The sequence below is a fragment of the Lepidothrix coronata genome, unplaced genomic scaffold (genome assembly GCF_001604755.1).
Source record: "Lepidothrix coronata isolate B3197 unplaced genomic scaffold, Lepidothrix_coronata-1.0 Scaffold40, whole genome shotgun sequence".
NCBI lineage: Eukaryota > Metazoa > Chordata > Aves > Passeriformes > Pipridae > Lepidothrix > Lepidothrix coronata.
Genome location: NW_016690220.1, coordinates 1,811,885 through 1,828,537, shown reverse-complemented (window position 1 = coordinate 1,828,537; position 16,653 = coordinate 1,811,885). Strand labels below are relative to the sequence as shown.

The window sequence follows — 16,653 nt, the reverse complement described above, 5'->3', positions numbered from 1 at the left end:
ATACTGAATTTTCTGCATTCTTGAACTGCACCTTTAGTCTCACCTCAGAATCACAGAAACAATCAGGTTGGAAAAGACCTCTGAGACCACCTAGTCCAACCTATGACCGAACACCACCACGTCAACTAGACCATGACACTAAGTGCCATGTCCAGTCTTTCCTTTAACACCTCCAGGGATGGTCCACCTCCCTGGGCAGCCCATTCCAATGTCTAATCACCAGCTCTGTGGAGAAATTCCCCCTGGTGTCCAACTTGAACCTCCTCTGGTGCAGCTTAAGACCAATTGGTTCCAGAGGCCTATCCTGCCTGCATCACACCCCTGAAAGGCCAGGGATGCATGCAGAGAGCAGAAGTGTAAGAATAAAGAAAGGCTTTAAGCCTTGTATCAAGACTTCGAGCTGACTTGGGCATTCCCCAAGTTGTTTTTTTTTTTCCCGACTTAAGCTTTTAAAAGCTTGGGGAACGCCAGGATAAACAATTCACCACACTGCACTTCCACTCCTAAAAAACCACCAAATAAATAAATAAAAATAAAAGACAATCCGAGCTGGTGTGACCGTTTCTGTCCTGGATCTCCCCATGACCCGACCTCGGGCCCAGCCGCTGCTGGGGCACCCCCGGCTGGGCACCCCCAGCCCTTCCGCTGGGCTGGACCCCCAGTGAGGGGGAACCGGGGGGAGTCCGCCCTCCCCCGGGCAGGGCCAGGCAGCGGGACGAGCCCCCGCCGCTGCGCCAGCCCTCCTCAGCCCCAGCCCCAGCCCCAGCCCGGGCCCGGGCTAGGCCGGCGTGAGCGGCGGCCGCGGCCTCGCCGAGGGGCCGGGACTGGGAGCAGCGGGGGGGACCCTACGCTCCGCTCCGCGCTGCGGCTCCTACCGGCCACGTCCGCACAGCCCAGCCCAAGGGCCCGCCGGGCGCCCGCCAGGCCCGGCCCGGTCCTTCCCTGCCCCTCGCCTCCGCGGCGCGGGAAGCGAAAGCGAAAGCGGAGCCGCCCCGGCCCCGCTGCCCGCCGGTCCCCGCTCCCCCCGCGGTGCCTCACCATGGGCCGGCCGTGTGCCAGGCGGTGACCGCGGCCCCGGGACACTGAGCGGGAGCCGGCGCGCAGGGCTCCCCCTCCGCCGCGGGGAGCGGCCCTGCCCCGCCCGCCACACACACCCCCGCCACCGCCCCCATGTTCGTTTCCCTTCGGGAACGGCAGGTCGCGGGCGGAAAGGGGCTGGAGAGGAGGAGGAGGAGGAGGAGGAGGAGGAGGTGGAGGTGGAGGTGGAGGAGGTAGAGAAGCTGCCCTGGCCAGGAAGGGAGTACGGGGAGACTTGGGTGAGGGCTTATAGGCACAGAAAATTTTAATTTATTCTTCTAAAGGAGAGCCAAAGTTTCCCGCCGTAATTTTAAGAACTTTTCGTAGAGTCGTAAAATATTCTCAGGTGGAAGGGACCTACAAGGGTCATCAAGTCCAGCTCCTGGCCCTGCACAGGACATCCCCAAGAGTCACACCATGTGCCTGAGAGCGTTGTCCAAATGCGTTTTGAACTCTCTCAGGCTTGGTGCTGTGACCACTTCCCTGGGGAGCCTGTACCCAACCACCCTCTGGGTGAAGAACCTTTTCCTAATATCCAGCCTAAACCTCCCCTGATACAGCTTCAGGCCATTCCCTCGGCATGTTTTGAAAATAAATTTGAAAATAAGTGTACCCTGTTTGTGTCTGACACTGACCGTTGGATCTTCCCCCAACACCGCAGCTCCTGGCTGGCAGAGCACCTGCTCCCAGCAGGAATGCCCGCACCTCTGCGACAGGTAGAGCAGAACCTCCAAGGGCAGCCTGCTATCACTTCTGATCATTTTATCACCTCTGAATAGAAGTGTAAAACTGTCTGGCTACCTGGCAATATCTGTAGAGCAACTATGTTATGTCACTATTACACCACTTTTTAACTAAACTCAGCAGCATTAATAGAACAAACTGAAGATCTCTGATGTACGTTGATTTTGATGTTCTGAACAAGACTTGGGTAATCTGTTCATCTGTCATTCCATGCCCTTTCGGCCAGTTCCAACCTAATTTGAAGAAAATCATTACAGTCCTTTAAGTTTTGTGGAAATTGATATGTCGCTGAGGAAACAAACCTAAATTTATTTCCTCAGCCAAAGAATAACAAGCAAAAAGCTCAGCTCTTACACATGCTTGTTAGCAGCAGACAGTTAGTCAGTGTGTATATATTAGCCATCCACTTTACTTGCTAGATGGAGTTTTCATAGGGCTAATGGAGAATAAATTTTAATTATTCTAATTAAGGTTATTAAGGGGCTAAAGGATCCAAATCCACAGTATCTCATGCCTTCATTAGTTCGGTTATTCACAGTACAACTTCTGGAATGTCAATGGAATGCCAGAGTACTATAAAAATGTGTTATACTGAACATATATTTAAAAAGACTGAAGAGGATGACATAGGCTAGCCTAGCATTGACAGTTTGACATAGATATGGAACAGAAACATGGAAGTGCTTACCTGGGATACAGTCAATTAAGTGCCAATAACTAAATGCCAGTTCACACATTTTTATGAAAAAGATTTGATTAAATGCATTTGAATTTAAGTTTGGCTGATAAAGGCAGTAATGTTGATGTAATAGCTTCCATATGAGGTAGAGCAGTAGGCTATTCTCACAGATACAATGTGGAATGCAAATTCTGTGGAGTTCATAATAAGTGATTCAGGTGACAGTTCTCAGTAGGAGTAATTGTAAGTGAAGATTTGTCATAAGGTTGTTTTGGTGTTATTCTTGTCCTGGTGCTGTGAGAAATCACCTAGACAAAAATACCAAATGACTACTTTGATGTTGTAAATAAAGGTAAAGGCCATTCACTTAGATAAACTCCTTTGAATTACTTTGTAAACTCTTCTCACTTGCAAAAATACTCCTCTGAAGCTGGTCAAATTGGATGTTGTACATTCAAATAAAGCCTCAGAGGTACACCTGGAATCTGAGGGAAAATGACTGGCATGAGACAGTGCTAAAGAGGACCTGGATACGAGCAGTTGAACATCAGCTCTCAGAGCAAAGCTTTTGGTAACTAATACTCTGAAGCAAAACCAGAGGAACATCAAATACAACTGGGATGGATATCCCCCCTTTTTATAGACCTTATGAAACCGTTATCAAAATAATGCATTTGGTTTGAGCATTAACAGTTCAAAGGGATGTTTAAAATTGAAAAGAGTCCAGAAGAAAGTTATGAAAGGTGTGGGAAATTTGCATTAACATGAGATACTCTAAAATCTTAATCCAATGCAGGTGAAGAGATACTTTTGTCATAAGCATAGTAGTACTTGTCTGAGTTAGAGCTGTTTGAAGAGTAGAAGTGTTGGTTTTCAGAAAATTACAAAATTCTGAAAGCAAAACTAAAATAAAAATGAGACTAGAAATATGGCACATCTTCATTGATTATAGGATTATATTGCCTGTGAATTTGTTTTGAAAGAGTACAAAGTTTTCAGTAAAAAAATAGAGATTTTTTCAAAGATGCACTGTAAGTCAAGCATACAAGCAGAATACATTGGCAGAGATTCCATGCAGTCCAATATGGAGTTTGTATGACCACAAGGTTATACTTATTCTTTCCTTTCCTTAAACTTGGTGACTCCAGAAGAAGACCAAGAAGTCTACTTATGTAGCAGCAAAAGAAAGAATAGGATCACAATGATATTTCCAAAAGGAAAGATTTTTTTTTTTTTAATGAGTTCTAACAGGCAACATCTGAAGAGCTCCTGGCACATTTCCTTGCGAACATGACATTCATGCCTGACTGTCCAGTTCTGCCACCAGTGCTATTGTGATCGTCCAGACAACCCAGCAGTGACTTCAGAGAAGTCCAAATCTCCTCAAGGAAAAAATGACAATGCAAAATGCTATGTCACTCATGTAAAGATCATCAAAGGAACAAGAGTTCCACCTTCAGGTCTGGGAAAATACTACCTCTGATGGCAAAAGATATCTCAGAAAAAAAAAAAAAATAATGTGTAGATGGAGTTGGACTTCCTGAATTACAGACAGAATTAGGCTTGTACTGCAAATCTGCAATCAACTCTGAGTGTTCTCTTGCAGATCTGATGACCATGTGCGTTCCTATACAGTTATCATAGAAACTGTTCTGTATTACCAATAAATAGTATAGAAGAAAATCATGGAGAGTCCTAGAAAGGCACAGAACTGTTATATATCTGACTAAGGAAGAGCTCGCAGAAGTTTCTTTTTTTACGAGATCATTCATAGTTTTCAGATACCTGGATTCAGAAACATGATCCAGATGTGCAATTAATTTAATGTGCTCAGCTCTATTCTCATCAGTCTTTCCTTACACGCAGACTCTCAGATAACTCATGCTGGGGATATTTCAGTGAGTGTTGCTCAACAGACACAGAACTTCCAAGATGCTTACATTGTGCTCCCAGAGATCTGGGATCCAGATCTTTTTCCAGTACAGCATTTCAGAATTCTGTTGCCTTTTTCAATGCATTATTATTACAGATACACTGATTCCACTGTCAAAAGGCTTGTGCTGGCAAGAACGAGTAATAAAGTTTCCTCTGTGTCGTGGAAAATAGCCAATGCTGTGTTGCAGTGAGCAGTGCTCTCTCTCACAATCTTTCAGGAGCACAAGGTTGTTTGAAATGAGATCCCCTTTTAACAAACGTCCCTGAAAAAAAAATCAAACTCTTTCAGTAATTCCTGACTAAAAGGTGTTCTCTGGAATATGTGGCAGCATTTTCTGAAACTGTATTCTTGGTATAAGCAAAATACTGGGGGTTGGTTTTGGGGGAAACTGTTTGCTACTCTTGGCAAAAGTTGTGCTGTAGTTTTTGACAGTTTCTAGAATTCTGATCCAAAGCCCTTTTAGTGTAATTTGTGGCAAAACCAGCTCAGATTTGGATAAGGATCATTTGTATAGTATTACAGAAAGCAGAACTCTCAAGTGCGAATGAAACAGAAGAGTCTTATTATACATTAACATATTCACAGTAGCAGTAATACTGAATAGGGTGTAAAAGTAGAAGAGAAAGCAATTAGGGCAAAGCAGGTTCTATTTTAAGAGAAACTCTTCCTCACTGGTTGCACTGGTTATTTGGGTCTTTTCCAGTAAATTTACAAGTCTCACTCTGTGACCTTGATGCAGGAATAGTTTAGAGTACCTGCTATTGGTCTATCTACCCCTGCAGCAGTCACAGAGGAAAGGCTGTACAGAGAGGATGGTAGGTAACAGAAACTGTCTACAGCACCTGGACCATGGTAGGATTTCTCTAATAACTCGAGCAGGGTGAAACAAGCATCACTAGCTGGTGGGAGCTCATGTTGCCAGCGCTCAGGGAATGCGCACCTGTGGCACTTTGCCAAGGGAGCCTTAGCTGTCCATTGCTGGCATAACCGAAGGAAGTAAAACTTAAAAACAAGTGTTTCCCGGGTCGTGGTCCTACCTGGAAACTTACCCATGACTAGAATTTCATCAAGATCCATGGGGTTTTTTTCCCAATGTCTTTTTGTTCCCACTGGAGCTGAAGAGGATTTCTCCCACTCAGAACTACTGATCAGTATGTGCTATAGCAGCGGTGTATCCAATATTCTCAGTTTGGTGTGTAAGGTCACCTGAGCAGTTTTACTTCGGAAGAAAGTTGAGCTGCCTCAGTTAATAAACTTTTAGTGGTACTACCTTTTGTGCACATTTGTCTTGTGTTTTAAGACTGACTTGCATCGGCATCACCTTAAGCTAAATCCCGGCAAGTTGCTCCAACTGAAAAAAAGAAGAGTTTCCATACAAGGCAGTTTTACCAACCAAAGGAAGTTGGTCCATTTTTTTTCTTTTTCTTTTTTTTTATGTAAACAAGGCCTTAGAAATTCTGTATCAAATCTTAGTGCCATTCAAATCAATGATAAAATTTCCATTAAAATTAGCAGAGTGAGGATTTCCTTTTTTTGTCCAGGTTCCAATGCTTCCCAAGACAAGAAAAGACAAACTGTATTTCAGGGGAAAAAAAATGGACTATGGCAAATCAGCTGACCAAACATTCATTCATCCAGTTCAGCCACCGTACTTACCAGTAAACATTCCTTTTGTAAAATCATTCAGCCTTGAAAGAAGGATTCAGAATGTCTTTCAATTGCAGACCAGAGGTGTAATATCATCAGCTTGTATTCATAATCAGTTTATATTAAGATTTTTTAAAACTATTTTTTTATTTTTCTTCTCTAGTTAGGAGGGTGATTCTGATGCTGCTGTTTCTCTAACACATGCAAATCATGAGCAACTGCCTGTTCAATAAAACCTTCAGGGAATCTTAGAAACAAATTGAAATTTAGAATAGTCACATTCATTTGAGGTCCTTTTCCACTGACTTGATGTTACATCTCCGCCTTTAAGATTTCTAAGTTGTCTCTGCTTTTCTCTTCCCCCTTATGGGATAACCAGAAAGACATTGTTCAGCTCTGCCGAAGAAGTTCCTGATGCTGAGACCTAAATAGAAAACACCTGTAGCCTGCCTAGTTTGGATTATGGAATATTTATTGGATATTGGTTTTTTGGATATGAAAAGTTTATAAGACTCTTTCTGATTTAAAATCCATGTCGTACTCTAAGGCATACATGGAATTATAGAATAATCATTGAATAATAGAATCATAGAACCATAGAATGGTTTGGACTGGAAGGGAACTTAAAGATCATGTAGATCATATAGTTCCAGACCCTGCTGCCATGGGCAGGGAACCTTTCACTAGATCAGGTTTCTCAGAGCTCCATCCAAGGTGGTCGTGAACACTCCCAGGGATGAGGCACCTGCAACCTCTCTAGGCAACCTGTTCCAGTGCCTCACCACCTTCATAGTAAACAATTTCTTCCTAATATCTAATCTAACACTACCCTCTTTCAGTTTAAGGCCATTGCGCTAACATCACATTAATGAGGAATAAGCTGCCTGTATAGTGACCTATTAATCACACCGCTGGTTCAAAGGCCTCGCATGCCATGTAGCTTTGGATTGTCTCCAGCAGTGGCCACAAGAGATAATGAGGTCGGAATAAGAATTGGGCAACCATATATGCTAGTTCCTCCTTCATGTTCTCTCAGCTTTTGCCTTGTTTTACACTGGGGGTTTCCTGAACCAGATTTGGTTTGTTTTCTCAGTGACCTCAGTGGATCTCTCTTTCAAATGCTCACCCAGTCTCCTGTAGAAAGTAAGGCTCTTTTGAGCAGAAAGTCCCTAAGCAATGATTTTCACAGGTCTGCTGCTGTCTGCATAAAGAGCCTGGCTCTTCTGACAGTTCATTGCTGTCCAGCTTCCCCATGCTACTTATTGCCTTGTTGCCTTTTCAATTTCTGATTCTTTGGGGGGGTTTTTTGGTTGGTTGGTTTGGTTTTTTGGTTTGGTGTTTTTTTTGCTCTAACCTCAAAATCTTGCGTTGTGTGGTAATGACCAACGAAATGGTTGGCTCCTTAGGTTAGGATAGGCCATACAGTTGCACTGAAAATGATTGAAGGCAGCATAATAAATAAGGCAGTTGTACAGAGAAATACTTTCACTCACAAGAAAATCAGGGTGAGTTAGAAAGGAACAGGAGGAATAGCTGAAATACAGTTCAACATCTGTTGCTAGAAAGTATCTGTCATTTGTAATATGTGGCAAGTGGTATACAATTTTAAATGTAACTGAAACATTATCTTAGTAAGTCATAAAATGTACTTTCTCAAATCGGAACCTTCTATTGTCCTGTGCTGCTTTGATTCTNCCAGTATCCATCAATTTCTTTGTAGCTAGGGAGCCCCTCATGACCTGGATCTTTACAGTGATGCTTCCTGGCATTATCTTGAAAAGTGTAAGTCGCTTCTGGCAGAAGTCAGACCCTTTTCTCCGAGACATGCGAAATGAGAAGATAGGCACTTGGAATTGACTCCTTTGCTATGTCCTTCTTCCTCATAGGTCATAAATATATCTAAGCCACGAGGGGGGTGCTGGTATAAGACAAATGGCTTAAGTTCACATTTCAAACTTGCTTCTTTTTTCCCTGCTAGACCATTTTACTGCAGAGACTTTCATCAGAACTTCTTGAAAATTGATGGTCTAGCACCAAAGATGCAAAGCTGAAGGGTTTGTCAACTCAGTTGTGAAGTCAGATAGACTTTTTCATTACATCATTAATGTCGTGTATGCACTAAAACTGTGAAGTGCTCAAGTTCAGTAACAGTAGAGATGCTGCATAAACAGATATACATGATCCAAAGAGACTTTATTCCATAGTAAGGTTTGTTTTTATAAATAATGGTGGAGTCTTATTTTATTTACTTTTAGTATGGCAGTAACACTATGAAGTCCTGAAGTTCAGTCTTGTAGAAATAAACCTACTTTAGCATTTTGTTTCAGAGAAAGAAAGCCTCTGAAGCTTATTTAATTTAAAATGTAGTTGAAAGTTTCATTTTCTTTATAAGTACTTTGGAATACATGTTCAGCTAGCTTTGTGGAGAAATAGCTGTGCAAGTCCCATTACTGCTAATGCTATTACTAATTCCATGCACATCATACTGAATATTTACATCTTTGTTTAGTATTTAGATGAGCCTCGATACTGCTGATTTCTCACTGTTACAGTCATCTGTAATACAAAAAAAGAAAAACGTAAACATATGATAAAGATCACTTTTAGTTAAAGACATTTAATGCTATTTAAAAGAGAAGATTATTACTGTTTGAATTATACTCTAAATCGTGACTAAAAGGGCTTAATTTCTTACCTCGGAAATAGTAGATTGGATTAATGTTCTGTGGAAACTGTGAGTGTAGATAATTTTCTTTGTGTGCAAAAGCTCTGAGTTTCAGAGACGCTTAAGAGGGGCATTGGCTTAATTCTTGGGTGGTACAAAGAGTGAATTATTTTTAGCGGTTTTATATGTGGTGGCAAATACTGTCCACAGGATGGATTTCAATCATTTATGAGTGGTTCTCTTCATCAGCTGCAGAGAGGTAAAACACTGGGAAAACAAAAAACCTCAAATTGTTGTGTGACTGTGTTGGCGATATTACACATTGATTGCTTAGTTTGAGTAACATGATTGGGTCTTATTTTCAGTCTGACTGCTTTGTGCTGAGGGTCATCTCTGAGCTGGACAGCAGTCCTAAAGAGAACAGGACAGAGGTGATGAACACAAAATAGCTTTTATGAGCCCCAGGCCTCAAAATAAACCAAGACAACATTTCTATGGAGCCAAGCACAAAGGCTACTTATCTTTCTTTTGCAAGTAGCTTCTTAGGTTTCTTAGTTATTCCTCTCAATTGTAATTTTTAATGTGGCTGTGATTATCTTAGGGGTTTATTATGAGTTTTACTGCTCAGCCACTCTACTTATTACTGACTTGTCCAGTCTCTTGCTGTGTTTGGAACAGAGCTGTTGCTCAACTGGAATAGTTGTCATTATTTTCCCAAGGAATACACCACAAATTTGGAGGGAGAGAGAATCCAACACCTCAAGAGATCACCACTGTTATTCTGCTTGATTTCTCTTGTGAAAAATAATCAGGTTCCTTTCACTACTCCCTTTCATTCTTCAACATCAGGCCTTGGAGGAAATGGGGAATCTGCCAATACTTTCACCTCTAGTACTGGAAAATTTAGAGGTAAGACCAGGACAAACTTGGTGTAGAGGGTGTCTAGATGTGGGGGCTGACAAGAAGCAGGGCAGCAGTGATGCAGTGTGTGGATGAGAGCAGAATACACCTGAACAGTGTGGAGAAAGGACTACAGTGAAGGTAGGAGTGAGTCCAGATTCAGTTTGTTTGTCTTGGAATCCTAGCAGACGTGGGAGGAAAGAACCTCAAAAACCAAGACAGAGTGAGCATTAAAATTTTACATGGGTGTGTTTTCAATCTAATACTGTGTGGTTAAACTTCTGGTTTTGGGGATGTGACTCCGGGGTTTGTCAAAATAGATTTTGGCCCTCCTAAAGATGATTCTTAGCACTTTAGTGAATCAGATGAAAATTTGCCTGGAATTTAAAAGTGCCCCGTGTTTCTCAGGACTGTTTCAGAGATGATGACTGAAGAAATTTCCTGAGACTAGTTGAACCTCAGTCTAACTGTTCAGGTTAATGGACTCACAGTAGAACTTGATGTTCAAATGCGATAAACAAGATTCCTGTTATCTACTTTAGGCTCCAATTACTCTGGAAAACTTCTGTTAACACATACATTTCTGCCATTTCAGAAACACCTTCAAAATATATTTCAGGAGAGCAAGTTAGTCCTTCCTGAACTTCCTCACTGCAGCCCTCTGTACTTTATGACTTCTCTTTCAGGTGACAGGAGTGCAAGCACTGAGCACGAAGAGCTGTCCCACCAATTGATGCTCTTCCTGCAACACCCATTTCCAGCTGTAGAAGCTCTCTACCAATTCTGGGTCCTAGGAAAAAAGGCTCCATGCACCTACAAGTGGAGAAGCAATAAAGTGACTTGTGTTTCCTGTGAAAGTCTGTCTTTACAGGTAGTTCTGCAGAGAAAGAACATAAGTGGGATGGTAGTTTGGCGCTGCATCCTTTGGATAAGGAAGGAGGCTTTGAGGGAGCAGTAGGATGAGCTTGCTGATTGGGATGCTGGGATCTGCCGTCTTCCAGCCCACACTCTACATGTGTTTCTTGTTATTAATAGCCTTGTTCTTTGCATTGCCACCCTCAGAGTACTCTGCCACTAGTCTTTTCTTTATGTCCTCGTTGTTCCTTCCCCAGGTCTGTTCCCCTACGTATGACTCATCCCAAAAGCTCTTTATCTTTTCCACTGTCCCAATGCCCTGGGACTATCCTCCACTACTGCAGACCGAGAAGCACTACAACAGTGCTAAAAGTATTCATAACAATACGTAGCAGTGGTGCCAGTACTGTAAGGAGAGAAAGAGATGTCAAAGATACACTTTCACAGCCACTCTTAGCAGGGTTTAGTCTTCAGCAGTTTTGTTCTATCCACCCAGTTGCTGTTGAAGCAACTTCCAAAGCCCAGGCAATAGACTCTGTGCTGCAACAAAAAATAATATTTCAGAAAAAAATTGTATGAAAAGTTAAAATTTTGTCAAATATAAGATTTTCCTTATGTTTACGTTATTATAGAAAATATTTTTATTTATTATTTTATTGCTTTGATGTTATAAAATAAATCTGAAGTCATAGAATGACAAACCATATAAAGCTATTTGCATTTTTAACAATTTATTATATCATTTCATTAGCATAAGGCATGAAGAATGCAGATGTTATGATTTAAATGGTTTAAATGGTTTAAAATTCATACTTTCTAATGTAAATTTCTTAGGTAATGTTCACATTTTATCAGATTAAGTGAGATTGATTGATTGCCATTGATTTTAGTGTCACCAGTATTCGACTTACTTAAGATAAAAAAAATGTTCTATTTCGATGTTGGCGTATTGGAACCCAAGCAAAATATCTTAGCATGATTATAAGGCATAGAGTTGTACTTCAGAGTTTAAGTTGGTGAGTTTTTTTGCTGTACACTTCAGGTTGGTACTGCAGTTTCTATGAAGTTTCTTCCCTAGATTGACATCCAGTCTTGCAGCAGTCCTTTATTAGTCATTTTCTGCTAAGGCAGAGTGTTGTCACCAAGTGCATGTGGATACAAAACAATCAAATCAGGACTTGAAAAAGCAAGAGAGAGAGGGAGAATAAAGATGATTGCTCTGTATGAGACGATTAACACTGGGACCTTTACAAAACGGGGACATGGTAATTCTTAGTAGATGGGTTAGATATTCATGGACACAAGCAGATTAGCTGCAACGTGTTACAAATAGAGCCAAACTAAAAGATTTCATAGGTTTTCATTGCCTGCTACTTCATTTAATCACTCGCAGCAACGAGGAGTGACAGTAAAGGCACATACAGGAAAATCAATGTGATAATGTGTATATATGTATTGCATGGCAACTATGAATACACTAGGGGTTATCCACCATCTACTGTTACACTTCTGTCTTATGAGAGAAAATGGAAGCAGAGTGAATAAAAAGAACAGTGGGATTTAATCAATTTCCTGCCAATGTGCAAACATCTGTATCGACAGCCTTTAGCAAAATTAAAATATGTTGTCCAATATCCATGTTTGGCAGAAATGGCTGATGAACCTTCAGGTAGTGTGCTGATTTTTTTATGTCTTTTTTTTTTTCCTGACATAGGTGTTATTGCTGTGATCTGTGACCCAGTTCCATCTTAGCTACACTGAAGGATATTAGAGACTGGGCAGTTGGAAACATTGACTGAAGGGTGACTTGTGTGCGCAGAAAGAAGGGGAAATTTATAACCTAATACTGAAATTGCCCTGACATGCCTTGTGTATAGAATTTTTACCACAGATTTCCGGGCTGCAAGCCTAAATAGCACAGCCCAAATGTTCAGCTTGAGAGGGGGAGTTTGAATGACAAATTGAGTGTGCAATGTGAGGGAGAACTATAGAGTTCAAACAAGATCAGCCAGAGAAAAGCAAGAGACTGGGGGCAATGGGAGAACCATGAGGAAAAGAGCAAAACTAGATTTTTGAATGTAGGTCTTAGAGTGTAATCTCCATCATCCCAGGCTATAAGGTAACACACTCGGAGCATTTTTAGGGTTGGAATGATTTTCAAAAAAAAGCACATGCTCAGAAAAGAGAGGTCAAGTGAGGGCTGCAGCAGGTATGTGGCTGGCCCTCGTGCAGCAGGACAGGTGCTTAAAACCTCTACTTTTCCATTGTGTTTGGCTGAAACCACCCAGTGGGTTCAGAACTTCCCAGTGGGGTCTGGGGGACAAGTCATAACTTAACATAAGATTTGTTTGTCTAAAAAACTAGGCCAGAGGGAATAGTAATTAATATTATAGATGTCTGTGGCACAGGTGGCTGAGGTAGAACAATCTGAAGAGAAAAAGGTGTTCTTCTTAAAGGATTAAAAAATATGTACTCCTGTGGTAAAAAACCCACATTTTTTCACATAATTGCAGACTATATCATAATACTTACACAGGAAGGGGGAGAAAAAAATTTCTTCAGGCACAGAAGATTCTTCTTCACTCTTATATTTCCTAACTTCTAAATGCTTGACTACAGCTACATAACTTTTTAAACAACTTTTTCTGTGTGTGTGAAATACATGTATAGACTACAGCAACTGTTCAAGTGTGAATTTATTTTTAAATAGAATTGACTCCCTGTATTAATATAGGCGCTATGGAAGTGGAAACATTTCTATATTATCACAATCTATCTTTTGAGAAAGAGATGGATATTTTTACCTCGGCAATTCTGGTAGCAAGGTGGAAGCAGTTTTACAATAATCTGAATATATTTAAGGTGTGCAGTTCATTTTTGTACCTAATGAATAACTGTGTACCCAAGTGGGTGGATGGAAAATAAGAAGCTTTTGGATTAGATAGAGAAGGTATAGCATGTTACATTTATGCATGTAACATAGATATTTCAATGCATTTGATAAAGTCATTGTTAAATACCATTTTTAATGCATGTGATGGCAATCAGTTTTCTTTGAAAACTGTGAATCGGGGGTGGGGGGGAAATGTCTGTACAGTTTAAAAACGAATACAAGTGTTTCATTTAATTAAAGCAGAAATCACATTATTTTCCAGTCACATTTCTCCTATGGCCCCTGTGGTGCTGTAGGCAGCGATGAAATAGAAACTGGCACAGCCTGAAAGGACTGCCAGCAGAGCGGGCACTCGCTAACAGGGCGACACACGATTTCTTCCGCACCCAGTGGAGTCTGACACCTTTGCTCTGCAGCTGCCCCATGTGGTTGCGAAAGACAAGCTACCAAATGCTTTGCTCGCGCACATTTGGTAATTAATAGTAAAATGATGACTAGGAACACTGAGGCAAATTAGGAAGAGCATTATGAAGAGACTACTGTGGAAATGATCCAACAGCCTGCATCAGGGAGCCTCAGGCACAGAAAGGAAGGACACCTGCAGAGACATCTGAGGTTACAGAGAAGAGAGTGAAGTGAGTCTTCTGCCCCATTCCCCTGCAAAAAGATGGCTGGTCCAAAAACATCTGTCAGTCCTGCCGGCAGGAGTGTGCCTGGGAGGTCTCAGCTGGAGGTAGCAGCTCCATCAGGTCTGTCACTGTTGGTCTGGCAGCTGCTGTCCCTGTTGCCCAGCTAATCAGCAGCTGTAACTAAGCAGCTAACCAGCTGGAGTTTGGGGAAGAAGATGCTCCATAGATATTAAAAAGTCAACTTTCAGGAGGACTACAGAGCTTTATGTCTTTCCAGCAGTCATAATCATGTCCTGGTGTGATGAAATTTTCTGTGTTTTCTAGCACTTCCTGATAAAAATAGTAAAAACTGTTCCTTTGTCTTTAAGGAACATTATGTGTTGATATAGAAAAAGTAAGCACCCTTTGGGAATTACCCATGGTGACTGCTGTGTCATTATTTTCTCTAGCCCTTCCTTCCTTCGACAACAAAAAGGGATCCTTCTTTCATCGGGAACATTTTGTGTTGACATAGTTTATCTGGGAGAAAAAGAAATTCACATACAACAATTGGCTTGCCATTGATTTAGTTGCTTTACTTCCCCCCCCCAAGTAATTTTGATATAAAATATGAAACAAGATTCCAGTAAACCACTTCTGAAAGACTCTGTGGCCTCCGAGCTGGTAGTCTTTCCTGGCCACATGCTCTGCCCTTCAGAGCAATTTCATTCAGCCTGTACATCAGCTTCCACTGAATGTCCTAGAAATGGTAAAATCATCTAATTCAGCCTTATTTGATTGCTGCATATCAGTACAGAAAACAGTGCATTGCAACATTCTCATCCTTTGCACAAAAAAGGCAACATTTTTAATGAGAAAAGAAAAAAAAATATGACAATAAACTCAAGAGCCTGTTAATTTAGATAGCTTCTAAAGGAAACACACTTTGTGAATAAATCTACATCCCAATGTCTGATATCTGGAGCAAATCGTGACATACCTTGGGTATCTTCATGCTTGGGAGATAGATCCGGTTATAAGGGTAAATCTGCCGCCTTCCACACATTTGGCTCTCAGTGCTCTCTTCTCAACACATGATTGCATCTTAAATTTTGTGCTCAATATTTCATGTTTCTGGAATGAATGAATCCTGGGAAGGAGACAGAGCAGAGGGAAAACAGATATGCTATTTCTTGGCTTTCAGGTCCCATGTGAGCTATTAATTACAAAGCAGCCTTAAGAAAGAATGCCAATAGCCACATATAATCCCCTTACAAAAATAAACTTTCTCCAGAATTCACATACACTATTGAAATTCAGAAATAATTTCAACATATTGAAATATTAATTTTAAATCCATTGCCCTAGGATAGTACCACAAAGGGTGAGGCATGGGAAAGGGAAGGGAAGTACCAGGGGAAAAGGTATATGACAGAAATGGATTGTTCTACTGAAGACTTTCCCATTTTCCTATTGGTTTGGAAGACACTCTCTCTCATGGAGTAGTTGCCTTGGCCACAGCAATTGAGGGGCTGCTGCCCAAGCTCAACACACTCATAATGTATGCAAAATAGCTAAATCCCAGTCTCACAGGATACTAGCAATTTCTAAGCAGAGCTAGATTTAGCATTTTCAAGTCTTCAGATAATTTCCCTTTTATCTTGGACAGAGCTGTGGTCATGCCATTGTGTGGAAAACATTAAATTTAGGGAGGGACTGGTAGACTGATGTTTGTAGGTTAATTATTTTAAAATTTTGAGACGTGCGTGTGAGAAGGAGAAAGAAGATCTTTAGATCATCCTTGCTTCCTCTGACTGATACCCAGCTGCTACCACTTTGAAACCTGGTGATTAGTTTATTTATGTTTCCAAGGTTGTCTATGGAAAAAAAAAAGAGACAGAAATTTGATTTTGAAATTACATACCTCCAAAATTGGTGGTGTTTAGGTTGCCTGTCACTGAAAAGGTAGCACTTGAAATAAATTGCAAGTGTAATGCATATCAGGATAAACCTCAGAATTTTCCCAGATATTCTGAAAAGTCTGGAAAAAGAGATGGGTGCCTGGGGCCCTGCTTAGGCATCTGTTTGCCATATGTTTTCACTAAGGAAATGAAATAAAATGTCAGAAAATCTGCAAGAGGTAAAATGTAGGAGGCACCAAACTAAAAATAGCGAGGCTTACGTGGAGACTGGACAGCTGGGTCTTCATGGGCTCAAAATGGAGTGTAGATAATGCAGTTTTTACCAAGTGCTTCTGAAGCACAGAGGTACTGGTCCTCACAGAAGCCATAGCTGATCCATGGACCTCCACCAGAATATGAGGGAAAACTAGATTGATTGCTCACGGTTGGATTGCCCACAGTTGGATACAGGATGGATTAGAAACATCAACGAGTTAAAAAGTTACATTTGAATGAGATGCAGGTGTCAGACATGAAGAGAAACTTGTCATGACACCAGGCACAGACACATCATGAGATAACCCTAGGAAAGAGAAATGTCAGTGTGTACAAACTGATGCAGACCACTGGCAATTAAATAGAGCAAAACACTGAGTGCTCAACTAGACAGGAGACTGCTGGAAAGACGAAGTAGCAGAAGTACAGCCATCAGAGTACGAATATGTACAGTAAACTGTATAACTGTATA

The 16,653-nt window shown here is 41.3% G+C and overlaps 2 protein-coding genes across 3 annotated transcripts in view; one reads left to right on the top strand and one right to left on the bottom strand.

Moving 5' to 3' along the window:
• The window catches only part of STX17 (syntaxin 17), a 30,667-nt gene extending 29,537 nt beyond the window's left edge, over positions 1-1,130 (bottom strand). Inside the window, exon 1 of one of the 2 annotated variants that reach the window (XM_017813218.1) lies at positions 1,039-1,130. The gene's annotated coding sequence lies outside the window, so the exon portion shown is untranslated. Of the gene's footprint in view, positions 1-875; positions 961-1,038 lie in introns of those variants that run through there. The other variant, XM_017813219.1, reaches the window with a different exon arrangement.
• LOC108496450 (translation initiation factor IF-2-like) lies at positions 582-12,642 on the top strand. The gene is made up of 4 exons (XM_017813161.1): positions 582-661; positions 1,105-1,316; positions 10,335-10,519; positions 12,218-12,642. Exons 1-4 carry the CDS (start codon positions 582-584, stop codon positions 12,230-12,232), a joined length of 492 nt encoding a protein of 163 aa, XP_017668650.1. The 3' UTR covers positions 12,233-12,642.
• The last annotated feature ends 4,011 nt before the right edge of the window (positions 12,643-16,653 follow it).

Bases quoted from the DNA above. Each gene is read 5' to 3' on its own strand.
- LOC108496450 (XM_017813161.1), top strand. From the start codon at position 582: ATGACCCGACCTCGGGCCCAGCCGCTGCTGGGGCACCCCCGGCTGGGC. The intron at 662-1,104 runs GTGAGGGGGAAC...GCCGGCGCGCAG, and splicing joins TCCGCTGGGCTGGACCCCCA to GGCTCCCCCTCCGCCGCGGG. The intron at 1,317-10,334 runs GTGAGGGCTTAT...CTTCTCTTTCAG, and splicing joins GGGAGTACGGGGAGACTTGG to GTGACAGGAGTGCAAGCACT.